At 47.0% G+C, this 12,259-nt stretch overlaps 1 protein-coding gene across 2 annotated transcripts in view; it reads left to right on the top strand.

Moving 5' to 3' along the window:
* The window catches only part of TTC7A (tetratricopeptide repeat domain 7A), a 204,427-nt gene that overhangs the window by 48,363 nt on the left and 143,805 nt on the right, over positions 1–12,259 (top strand). For both annotated transcript variants that reach the window (XM_036752040.1, XM_036752041.1), the window contains exons 4-5: positions 930–1,060; positions 3,231–3,352. In XM_036752040.1, coding sequence (XP_036607935.1) covers positions 930–1,060; positions 3,231–3,352 — 253 coding nt within the window. The remainder of the gene's footprint in view (positions 1–929; positions 1,061–3,230; positions 3,353–12,259) is intronic.

The raw sequence follows: 12,259 nt of genomic DNA, 5'->3' as shown, positions 1-12,259 counted from the left end.
TTCACTGTTATTTTACATCTTCGATTTAAACTTTCTTCCCAGCTGGGACTTTGGAAGTCTTTGGAGTGACACATCTCATTGACCCTTTCCCAGAGAGTGAAGCTCTGAGGCGCTGGGCTCCTTTCCTCGCTATCACTTCTTTCTTGTGCTGCTGTCATTTTCTCATGGATCTTCTTCCAGGATATGCAGCAGCCTGTTAGTTGGTTCCCTCAGTCTGTCTTCCACTTGACTTTCAAGGTGATCTCCCTGTAGCACAGGTCTGACTATGGTACCACCCCACTCAGTCAGCTCCATGGTTCCCTTCCACCTGCTTGGCTCTGAAAGCCTTCTTGCCTTAGCCTCCTGCAGCCTTTCCAGTCTTCTTATACCTTACATTTGGCCATGTACTCTGCGATCCAGTGACACCGGCCACTTTGCTCTTCTGTCTCCCTACTCTGGGGTGTTTTCCCTGGCTGTCCCCCATGCTTGGAATAACCTCCTCCTCCTCTCTGCCTCCTGGCTTCCTTCACATCCCAGCTAAAACCCTCCTTTCCTGACTCTCCCATAATTCTAGTACCTTCTCTCTGCTGCTTATTCCTAATTTATCGTGTCTATGTCTTGTTTGTCCGTGATTGTTTGCATGTTAGCGCCTCCATTTGATCGGGAGCTCCTTGAGGCGGGGACTGTCTTTTGCTTTCCTTTGTATCCCCAGCACTTTGCACAGTGCCTGCCCTTAGTAGGTGCTTAATAAATATTTATTGACTAGCAAGCCAACTGATTATCTGCAGTCCTCAGATCTGACATTGCCAGTATCAGAATTGTACCTGTTTTCCATAATCAGCCCATACCAGGCCCCCACAACGTGGTAACTTAGAGCCTAGGATGAAATGAGGGCCGAGGGCTGGACCAGCGGCTGGGTGTGAGTCACTTTGCTCCTCCTCCTCTTACAGGCCTGTCCCTGGAACGCTTGCCCAGCTCCATCGCCTGCCAAGCCCGCCTTAGTGAGAGGGAAGAAGAAGCCATCTCCTGCTTTGAAAGGGCATCCTGGATTGCTCAGGTGTTTCTGCAAGAGCTGGAAAAGGTGAGACGGCTGTAGAATGCCACTTTCCCCTCTGTCCCTCTTTGGCTCCTCTGGACCAGCAAGGTTGCTGTTATAGGGTGGGATGGCAGTGGGAGAAGTGTCTTAAATCCACTTCACTTGTGGCCAAAAAGTCAAATGTGTTAAGTGTCCCCAGGACGTTTAGTGCCTGTGCTTGGGTTGCATTGTAGACACTAGACCAGATTCCTTACTTTCCCAGGAATACAGGACTTGACATTTGAGACAGGATAGAAGATCCTTATGGAGTTAACATAAATATAGGAATAAAAATACAATCACTTCCAGGGTGTATGGGGGAGGAGGTGAACTGCTAGGGCACCTTGATGAAGAAGAAGATATCCTTAAACTTAGAAGATTTCAAGCCACTGAGGAAGTCTGAGACATACAACAGTTGGTCAGTCAACAGGTCTTTATTCCTTGCCTACTGTGTGTCAGGCATGGTACTGGGCAAGTACAACGAATAAACACCCGCTTCCCACAGATAACTGGCGTTTATATGACCCCTTAAAGTTCGTCAAGAGCCAAGTAGGCACTACAGGCATTATCTTCATTATACATATAAAGAAACTGAAGCTGAGACTGTCGAGTGTTTAGCCCGTGGTTACACAGTTATTAAGTGTTGGAATTGGACACTGAAGCCAGAACTTTGTCCTCTGTGCTATCCACTGTGCTATATTGTCTCTCAGTAGTGAAGTTAATGTCCCTCTCTGTTCCTGCCCATCAAGGAGAAGCCTCCATTGGGACTTGGGTTGACTCTCAGCCAAAGGCCTTTCTGCTTGCCCAAATACTGGAGGGAAGGGGGAAGTGATTTGGTGAAAATGACTGTTGAGGCCTTCTTCCTTGACATGTGGGAAGCTAATTTGAGAGGGCTGACTATGATTGTGTTGATCTTTTGGGCACAGTTAGAAGTTTCACATTTGTGGAAATACATATGTTTTTGGTTGTTGTTCAGTCGTCTCAGTTGTGTCTGACTCTTTGTGACCCCGTTTGAAGTTTTCTTGATAAAGATACTGCAGTGGTTTGCTGTTTCCTGCTCCGGCTCATTTTATAGATGAGCAAACTGAGGCAAACAGGGTTAAGTGACTTGCCCAGGATCACACAACTAGTGTCTGAGGCCAGAGTTGAGCTCACTCTTCCTGACTCCAGGCCTGGTGCTCTATCTACTGTGCCACATGGCTGCCATGTTATATATGTGTGAAAATGCTTAAAGAGAGACAGAGATAAAGGAGGGAAATGGAGAAAGAAAAAGAGGGGAGGTCATGGGAGGGAGAGATGGAGACAGAGAAGAGAGAGGGAATTCTGCCTCTTATCTGGAAGCCCAGGAAACCAACCCTTAGAAAGTGATTAAAAGTCATGATCTTCAGTGCTCTGGCTAGGTTGTAGGGCCACTGTTAACTCTCAGGTTGAAGGCAGATAGCCTTTCCTTCAGTGCCCTGGGATCAACTCTTACTGTCTTCAAGGATGTCCCACGCAGTAAGTGAAAGGGAGCCCTGTGCACAGTCTAGAACAGGGGTTCTTTGTCTTTATAAAACATTTTGGTAACTGTATTTCAGTGTAATTGGTTTCCTTGGTAATCTTATGTAGTGGATTTTATGCAGCTGAAAATATTATTCTGAGAAGGCTCCTATAGGCCAGCAGTGTCAGACCATCCCACCCCCCCGGATTAAAATGTAATTGGGAAATACTTACCAAAATGAATAAAACCCCAGTAGAATACAGATAATGTGAATATGGGGGTTTCTGAGTCAGCATGTGGTACAATTTAGGGACTCTTGTTTCTGTTTGATTTTGCCATCCCTGCTGTGGACTTCTTCGATGCTGAAATGGTCTGTGAGAACCCTTGCTCTAGAATGAAATTTGTCTCTTCCAAGAATAACCAACCACCTTATCAAGGGGGTAAGGGGGGGGGGCGGATTTAAAATAGTTTTTTTAAAATTAAAGTGAAATATAATTTCTTTGGTTTTGAGAATTTCACATAGGCTCCTTGCAGTCATTGGTGATTCCAGGAAGGGTGAAGGGGAGGGGCAGTGGCCTGCCCATGTGCTCTGGATTGGTTGCCTCCTAGAGGCCCAGAACAGTCACCCAGTAGTCCTTTGACTAGAACTTTGTATCTGGCTGTAACTTTGTTCTCTTCCTCCCCTACTTCTTCTAGACCACAAATAATATCCATCCAAGGAGCCTGAAGAACAGCAGCCTGACCGTGCCTGAATTTGAGCTGACGTTCTTCCTGGAAGCAGCCCTCCAGAGCGCCTATGTGGCCAGGTTACGAAAGGGGTAGGTTGTGAGTCGCCCCCCAGGTCACCCTTGGGCTGGGCCTGGAGCTTCCTGGTGGAGGGATCTTTAACTTTTTCAAGCATGATGATCCTTGTTAAAGGCAGTCTGTCTCCTTTCTCCTTCCTTTCTCACCCTTTCCTTCTGTCCATGCACTGTGCGGAGCAGTAGGGAACCAGATACAAAGGAAGAAAGGAAATAAGCATTTATTAAATGCCTGCTATGTACCAAACGCTGTGCTAAACACTTTACCAATATTATTTCTTTGATCCTTACAACAACCCCGTGAAGTATGTGCTGTTATTATCCCTGTTTTACAGACGAAGAAGCTGAGGCAGACGGAGCTTAAGGCAGTGGGGTCTGGAGTCAAGAAGACTCCCGTTCAAATCGGGCTGCTGGTACTTCTGAGTTGTGTGACTCTGGGCCAGAGTCTGAGGCCAGATTTGAATTGGAGTCTTTTTGACTCCAGGCCCATTGTTGTAGTTGCTTCTAAGTAACATTCATTTTAAGAATGAAGTAATCCATCTCTCAAAGAACTCACCTTCTGAAGAGGGAGAGCACAACAATATTTATCAGTCCATATAGCAGAAGGAGAACTAGAATGAATCACGAAGTAGTGTTAACTACAGGGTAGTTTGGGAGGGAAGGCGCTCTCAGGGGGTGATCAGGAAGGGCTCTTAAACTGGTGTCAGAGACCTCAGGGTGCCATAGATTGATTTCATCGTGGGGGAAGGAGGAGGTAGCGTGTCCATGAATTCGGTTTTTAAAAAATTTTGAAATAACCTTCAATGTATTGATTGCTTTTGTAGTCCTATGTATTTTACTTTATGCATTTAAAGACACCAATCCGAGAAGAGGTTTGTAGTCTTCACCAGCCTGTGAAAAGGGGGTCCGTGACACACAATAGTTAGTGCTTAAATTGAGAGATTCTCTGAGGTGCAGGAGGTGAAGAGGGAGTGCCTTTTAGGCATGGGGCAGATGGTCATTGCAGAGACACGAAGCCCAGAGATGGAGTACTATGTGTGCAGAACAGAGAAAGGGCAAGATTCACTTGATCACAAAGTGTGGACAGGAATGCATACTTAGGAAGGAAAGGTAGTTTGGGGCCAGGCTTTCAAACCTAAACAGAGAGGCAGTAGGGAACCCCTAGAGCGGATTGAGTCAGGAGGAGGCCAGGTAGGCAACATGGTAAGGCCTGTGCTAAGGGTAGCAGTGTGTGGGGTGGACTGGAATGGGGTGAGGCATCAGGCAGGGAGACCAATTAGGAAACAGTTTCAGTAATCCAGGCGAGCAGTGATGAGGGCCTGAAATAAAATGGCAGCTATGTCATTGGAGAGAAGGAGTCAGGTTCAAGAGATTTGGAGGTAGAAATGGCAAGAATTGGTAACTGATTGGATTTATGCATTGAGGAGGTGTGAGGAATTGAGGAAAAGGCCAAGGTTATGAATCTGGGAGACTGGAAGAAACAGTTGTGGAGTTAAGGGTGAGGTTATGAGGCGTGGGGAGAAAATAACGAATTCTGGTTTGGACACATTGAATTCGAGATGTCCTTGAGACATCCACTTTGAAAGGTCTGTGATGTGGGACTTGTAAGTCAGGGGAGGGATTGGGATGGACGCAGAACACTGAGAGATGGGTGCTGGGATCTGCATAGTGTGGTTCCGGGACCGGAGGGAGGGGGCTGCTCTGGCCGGAGCAGAGACTTGTATGTAGTAATGGACAGCTTTTCTAGCCAAAGTCCTGGCACCCCTGCTCCCTGCCGTAACTGTTCACTTCCTTTGAACCTCTTGAACATGACCTGCAATACCTCTACCACAGGCTGGAGGATAAAGGACAGAACCAAAAGGAATAACAGGTAGAAGGTACAAAGAGGCCTATTTCAGCTGGACATCAGCAGGGGGGAAATAACTTCCTGAGAGAGCTGTCTGAAAGAGGAGCAGGGCATTTGGAGAGGTAATGGGTTCTGTCTCCTTGGAGGTCTTCAGAGTCTAGAAGACCTCTCCATGTTATCATGGGCATTCCTTTCAGGAATGGGTTGGACTACTTGGCCAGTAAGTTCTTTTCCAGCTCTTTGGTGATCGAATTAAGACTAGTTATATTTTGCTTTGTTTACTCCAGAGAGCAGAATTAGGGGCACTGGGTAAATGATGCCAAGAGGCCCATCTCTTTAAGATCATTATAAAGAAAAATGTCGGTCAGAGCTGTACAAAGATGTGGAAGAAGAGCATTCCCTGTCATTAGGGGTCTGAAGCTGGGGGCAGGGGCGGGGGACTGGAGCACCTGTTTCAGGTAAGGGTTATATTAGATGCCTCTGAAATTGCTTTGAATTGTGGAGTTTCTATATTTTCCCCCATGACCACTAAGCTTAATGAAGGATGTTCCACTCTAAACAAAGGGCCTGGTGAGGGGCCAAAAGGCAGAGTTTGAATTCTGACTCCGTGACTTATTAGCTGTATGACCCTGTGCACATTTTTCCACCTCTCTGAGGCTGTTTCCTTCATAAAGTGGGGTTAATGTGTGGACTACTTTTCTCAAATGATTGCCAAGTTGTGATCAAATAAGTGATTTGTAAAGCTGTGTGCAAATGTAGGGTTTTAAAAATCATAATTCAAATAGCAAACGCACAGCTATGGATGGCCCTTAGGGGATGTCTAGTTCAGGGGTTTTAACCAGGGATCTGTAGATTGATTCCAGGGAGTCTGGGGTAGGGGAGAGGAGGGAGAGTACATCTTTATTTCAATTTAATTGGTTTCTTTTGTAATCCTACTTATTTAATCCCTTTAAAAACATTATTCTTAGAAGGCTCCGTGGGTTTCACCAAACTGTCAGAGGGATGCATGACACGGGTTCAGAATCCCTGATCTACTTCAGCCTTCCCATTTCAAAGATGAGAAAATTTGAGCCCAGAGCCATGGAGAGAGACTTGCTTAGAGTCTGAAAGGGCGTAAGTGGCAGACCTGTATCAAGTCAGCATTGCACAATTGCTATTCTTAAGCTGGAGTCCAGGGTGGGGGGAGGGAGTCTAGAAAAATCTCGATTTCTTCTGTGAGCTTGAGAGCTATTGACCTCCTTTTTTCTCTCTCACTGCCCTCTCTCACAGGATTTTTAATACTTGGAGGTCAGGTGATTGCTGAGCTTTTCCAGGTGTGATAAGCATGTGATGGTGATCTCATATATAGCAGCTGCTTTGGTGCAAGGACTGGGGGTTAAGGCCACTTTTCTCATACTGGATATTTGAATGATAAATGACACATGGTTGGGGGTTAGGGGTTTTCCCAGCCACTCCTGCTTCCTAGCTTCCAGAACCAGTCAGAACTCCTAAGCTGATAAGGTCTGCATGTCAGCAGCACAAGCACCTGGCCATAGGGAGGTGGGGAGGCACTGTGCTTTCCATTTCTACAGATGAGTAAAGTGAAGTCGGGAGGTTTTAGTGATGTAAGTGATGAAAGGAGAGGTGGTGAGGCACTGTGGGAAAATTGAGGCTCTGGAGATCCTGGGCTCGCATCCTGCCTATATGTCCCTTTTAGTGATGATATGACATTGGGCAAGTCAGTAATGAGATGATCTCGAGCATCCGTTGCTGTGAAATGAGGGGCTTGGACAAGATGGCTCTACATCTAAGATCAGATTAGGGGGAAATGTGTCGCAGGCCTGAGGACTAGCTTTGATGGAACTGCACCCCCCGCCAAGTGGTTGGTAGTCTAGTTTGGCTGGAATTTAGCTTTTGTGTAAAGGGAGTTGTAAAATCCCTTCTAGCTCCTCTGATCAGGCAACAAGCACTTCTGAAGTACCTGTCCATACCAGGCAGGTGACCAGTCCTGAGGAGACAAAGAGAGGCACAGGACAGCCCCAGATGACTGAGAAGATACTGGTCCCCTTAGTAGTAATAGGGAAGTTAGGGAGAGGGGAAGGTGGGGGGGAGGGTGGGCATGGCATGATGTCCAGTAGGAGTTTGGTGCTACACAACTTGATGTCAGCAGAGAGGTTAGAGCTGGGTAACTAGATTTGAGAATCACCAGCACAGAGGTGATCATTGAAGGTGACCATTGATCATGGGAGCACCAAGGGAAAGGGTGTACTGAGAGGAGAGAAGGGCAGCCAGGATAGAGCCCCGGGGGACAACTGTGGGTAGAGAGCATGATCTGGATTCGGATTTGGATCCAGCAAAGGAGACAAACCGAGATGGGAGGGTCACCGTAGGTAGGAGGAGAACCTGCAGGGACTGGTGTCCCAAAAAGCTGAAGAGAAGAAAGTATCAGGAGAGAGTGGTCAGCAGTCAAAAGCCACAGAGAGATTATGCCAGATGAGGACTGAGAAAAGGCCATTGGATTTGGCAGCTAAGATCATCATAACTTTGGGTGGATGATAAGATTGGAAGCTGATTTGGAGTTAGGAGAGAAGAAAGCCAGTGGAGGCCTCTGTTGTAGACAGCCTTCTCAAGGATGTTGGCCCCAAAGGGGAGGAGAGGTATGGGACGGTGACTGTGAGGATTGATTGCTAGCTCTGCCTCCCCACACCTGGCTCTCTGGAAAGCGCCCTGTGGCTGTTTTTCACTTCCGTGCCTGCTCAGGCAGCACTCCTGTCCTCTCCCCACCCCTTCTCCCTTGTTTCAGGATGGTGTGGGAGCAGCAAGCAGGAGAGTGCATGTGTTTGTGTGTGTGTGTGTGTGTGTGTAAGGAGAGGATTGTGTAAGGAGAGTGTGTAAGGAGAATGTGTGTGTGTTTGTGTAAGGAGGGGGAGTACTAAGGGGAGGAGGGTGCAGCCCTGGGAGGGGGAACCTTTGTTGCACTGCGGATGCTGTTTTGGCTGTGTGCTCGGCCCTTTGTGCTTGCTGACCTTGCGTTTCAGAGGCCCAGGTGTCCAGGCTGGCTGGTTCCTCTTCTTTATGCTTGAGGCATTCGCTACTGGACTGCCCATTTCTCTCCAGCTGGTGGGGTGAAATGTTCCCCGTTTGCCAGTGCTGTCAGCCCCCAAGGTCTGTGGGCACCGACGTGTCATGCAGGTGGTTGAGTTCTGACAGTCACTGTCTTTAGGAATGTCCTGTCTCCTCTCTCTGGGCCTCACTTGCTTCCTCTGAAAAAGGAGGCTTGGACTGGCCTATCTCTGTGACCTCTTCCAGCTCTAAGGTCTGTCTCTGTGAGAGAGAATGACGAGGCATTTCTCCCCTCCCTCTTGGGGCCTGTGAGAATCAAAGGAGGTGTTCCAACACATTTTGAGGGTCATTCATCATGGAAATGGAAGGTTTTATCATCAGTAAGAATTGCACATATTTCACATCTTGAAGATTTTCAGGTGCTGTCTTTTCTGTCAGCAATACAAACATTATCTCCGTATTTCACAGAAGGGGACTCAGATCCAGAGGTTAAGTGACTTATCCATAAACTCCCACGTGTCTGAGCCAGGACATGAACATCATCTGGATTGCCATCTGTGCAGTGCCTGTCACTTTGCATTGTGCCTTTTTGTGTCATGGGCCTCTTGGGCAGTCTGAAACCTGTGGACCACTTCTCAGAAGAATGTGTTTAAATGTCTAAAATAAAGTCCATGAGATTTTTTTTTTTAATTTATATTGGAATACAGTTGTGAACATATAAAAAAAAAGTTCATGAACCCCAGGTTAAGAACTTGTGGCCCAGGGGCTGATTCCGCTAATTTGCTGTCCTCTTAGGGAGGTGAGCTGCTTACAGTCACCAGTGTTAACTTTCACCTTATATTAATAAGAGCCAAGAGGCAAAATGTTCATCTTTCAGAACTCTGAGTGTTATATTGATGGGTGAGGAGTTAACCCAGTGGGATTTGGTAGGAGAGATCCTCAATTTTCTCAGTTGTTCTGTTCCTTTTAATTAGAGATTTTTAGGCTTTTGAGCTAGGATAATAGCCAGTTTTTCTAGAATAAAGAGGTATGAAAATAAATCATCCTTTATCTTCAAAGCTGCCTGAGTAATTTCTCCTCCTGAAACCTTTGTTCAACGACTGTGAGCCACCGTTCCCAGGAACTCAAGGTGATTACTCAGCCCCCTCGGAAAACTGGTCTGTTCACTTCCTGTGACTGTGACCGAGTTCCCACTGTTCCTTGGGCTCAGGAACCTGGGGCGGGAGCTCCGTTTGATCATCTAGGCTTTAAAACAACAAAAACAAAGCCCAAAACTCTTTTCCTCCTTCATTCACGTGCAGTGTCAGTTCTTAGTGGAATCCTCTGGCTCCAAGTTAACTTTCAGGTTCTCTGAGCTCAGCAGCTATTTCCTGTTCGCTGTGTTCCCAGGCCTGTGCTCTAGGCACGTAGGGCAGGGATGTAAGAGAAGAGCACGTGGTCCCAGGCCTTGGCAAACTCATAGTCGAGCTGGGGAGGAGATAAGATAGATTTGTGAACAGAATGGGAGAATATGTGAGTATGCATTAGCAACTCTTGAACCGGCAATAGTCTAGTCCTGTGATTTTATAGCATGTAAGAGAATCAGGGCTTGGAGTGGCTAGGAAAAGGGGGAGAGAAGATCCTGGGGCTGGGAGGAAATGAGAGCCCAAACTTGTTTCTGATATGGACTGTTCCCATCCACTGACAGAAGTGTGACCTAAGTCACGGACCTTTCTATCTTTCCTTGTATGGCCCTTTGGTTTCTCCTGGGTAATAAGGAAGCTTGTCAGGGCTGAGGACATTGAGAGAGTGTAATTCCTTCTCTGTCAAAAGAGACAGTTTCCTTGTGAGTACATCTGGGACGTGTCCTGGGGGACCATCTGAGTGCTCCTTCCAGATGGGGACTTCTTATTTCATCAGAAGGGGCCTAGAGATTCTGCACCTTTCTTGTGTCATGGACCCCTTTGGCAACAGGCTGGTGTAAAACTGATGGGCCCCTTCTCAGAGTGCTAAAGTTCAGTTTGAAGTTACTGAAAATCAAGGGGTCTTTTTTTATTCCCATCCAAGTTCATGGTCCACATGTGGTTCCTTTCATTTTAGAGATGTCATGGTTGTGTTCCCCTAGCTTTGACCTATCAGGTGAGGAACAGTACTAAACACCCCACCTTCCCATAATAGTTAATCCTTTATAGCCCTGCCCTCCAGAAGTTGAACCTCTAGTCCATGCTATCCTAAACATGCTCAAAGTTTTTCCATTTCTACGTGGCAAGCTGGCCTTCAGTCCTAAAATAAACTCTTAAGTGTCAAGGAAGCCCCTGTGTCTGGGGAGCAGTCTCAGGGCTATGGGTCCCTGAGTGTATCCATTATTGGTGTCTCCCGGAGTGCTGAGGGCCTCCACGTTGAGCCCTGAGCCCCTAGGTCAGAAGGAGAGCTGCAGTAAACACCTCAGTGACTTTGAATTGGGAGTGCTAGGGGAGGTGCAAATGTCTGAGGAGAGCCTAGGTTTGACTAAGGATGAACCAGCCTGGGACTGGCCTGTTAGGTCCTTACACTTGACTGCCACAAGGGGGCAGCCGCGGCACTCCAGCTTCTGCTCCAGCCTGGTGACAGTGAATGGGTGGGGGAGCATCTTTCAGAAAATAAATGCTTTGGGGGAGTTGTGGGAGGACTGAGCTTTGGGGCCGGCAGGTGGGGAGAAGGCAGAGTTCTGCTTTGCTGGGGGGCAGAAGGAAGGTTGGTGGTCTTTTGCATTGAACTGCAGAAAGTGGGGGTTTTGGAAGGCAGGCCAGGTGCCTGGGGCTGCAGATGGGCGTTCCCTGGTTGAGGACCGTCGGCTTCCTCCTCTGGGCCTTGGTTGCCTCGGACGGATCCTCTCCCCTTCCCCCAGTCTCACGTAGAACGTGGCCAGAATGGCTTTCTTCTCTGGAAGAGTGGGTGGTAACCTTTTCTGGCTTTCCCTTTCCTCTTTCTCCCCCTCTCCCTCATCTGTCATTTTAGAATTTAGAGTCCCTTCTCCTTCCAAGTTCCGCAGAGCTATCTGCAGTCTTAGGGCTGTGGTGCCAACCACAACTGACATTTAGATAGCGTTTTAAAGTTTGCAAAGCATTCTACATACATTAGCTTATTTAAGCCTCTCCAGGCCCCCTTCGAGGTGCAAAGTGGAAGGAAAAGTATTCTCATTTACTGCTGAGGAAACTTACTTGCCCGTGGCCACAAAACTAGTTACAAGTGTCTGAGGCAGGATTTGAACCTGGGCTTTAGTCTCAGTCTAGCACTCTGTCCGCCAGGTGACGCTGCCTCTTTGCAGAGTTTGTGTTTTTTACATTTCTCTTCCAATTAAAAATGTATGTTCATACATCTTATTTTTACATCACCTTCATTTTTGAGTATATTGCTTTCCTTCCCCTCCCCATCAAGCCTTTTCTTACTTAATGAGAGGCATTGTAGCTTAGTGGATAGAAAGCTGGCCTTGGATCTGAGAAGTCCTGTGTTCAAGTCTTACCTGTGACACCTATGTCTTTGGGAACCTAGGCAAGAGATTTAACCTTTGTGCTTCAGGCAGCTGTCTGAGATAGGTATTCTCGACCATTTTTGTGTTAGGGAGCCCTTTGGCAGCAGTTTGGTGAAACCTGTGGGACCCCTTCTCAGAATAATGTTTTGAAATACATAACATACACGGAGTCACAAAGGAAACCAATTTTATTGAAACAAAACCAAATTCATGGTTAAGAGTCATAGTTAAGAACCTGTGCTATAAGAGAAAAATGCTGACCAGCGTTGGTAGAGGGAGTTTCTGCATCTGGGAATTCCCCAAACCAATAAAATCACAGGTCCAGCCCTCATCCCTATGCCTTCCCCTTCATTTCTGAACGTACCACTTACTCTCAACCCCAGAGCCAAGCTATCTTTTGTTTAAAAAAAAAGAAGACTGAGGGGGAAAAGGAGTTCTGTAGAAGTAATGTGTTTACTTTCAAAGATAATTCCCAGTGGTTAGAAGCTCTCTCTTTCTGGTCACGTCAGTGTTCGTTTCTACTGTTGCCAGTCTCCACCACCATGAG

This window comes from Trichosurus vulpecula, chromosome 3 (genome assembly GCF_011100635.1).
Source record: "Trichosurus vulpecula isolate mTriVul1 chromosome 3, mTriVul1.pri, whole genome shotgun sequence".
Taxonomy (NCBI): Eukaryota; Metazoa; Chordata; class Mammalia; order Diprotodontia; family Phalangeridae; genus Trichosurus; species Trichosurus vulpecula.
Note: the sequence above shows the minus strand (reverse complement) of the source record. Positions and strands in the feature narration are given on the sequence as shown.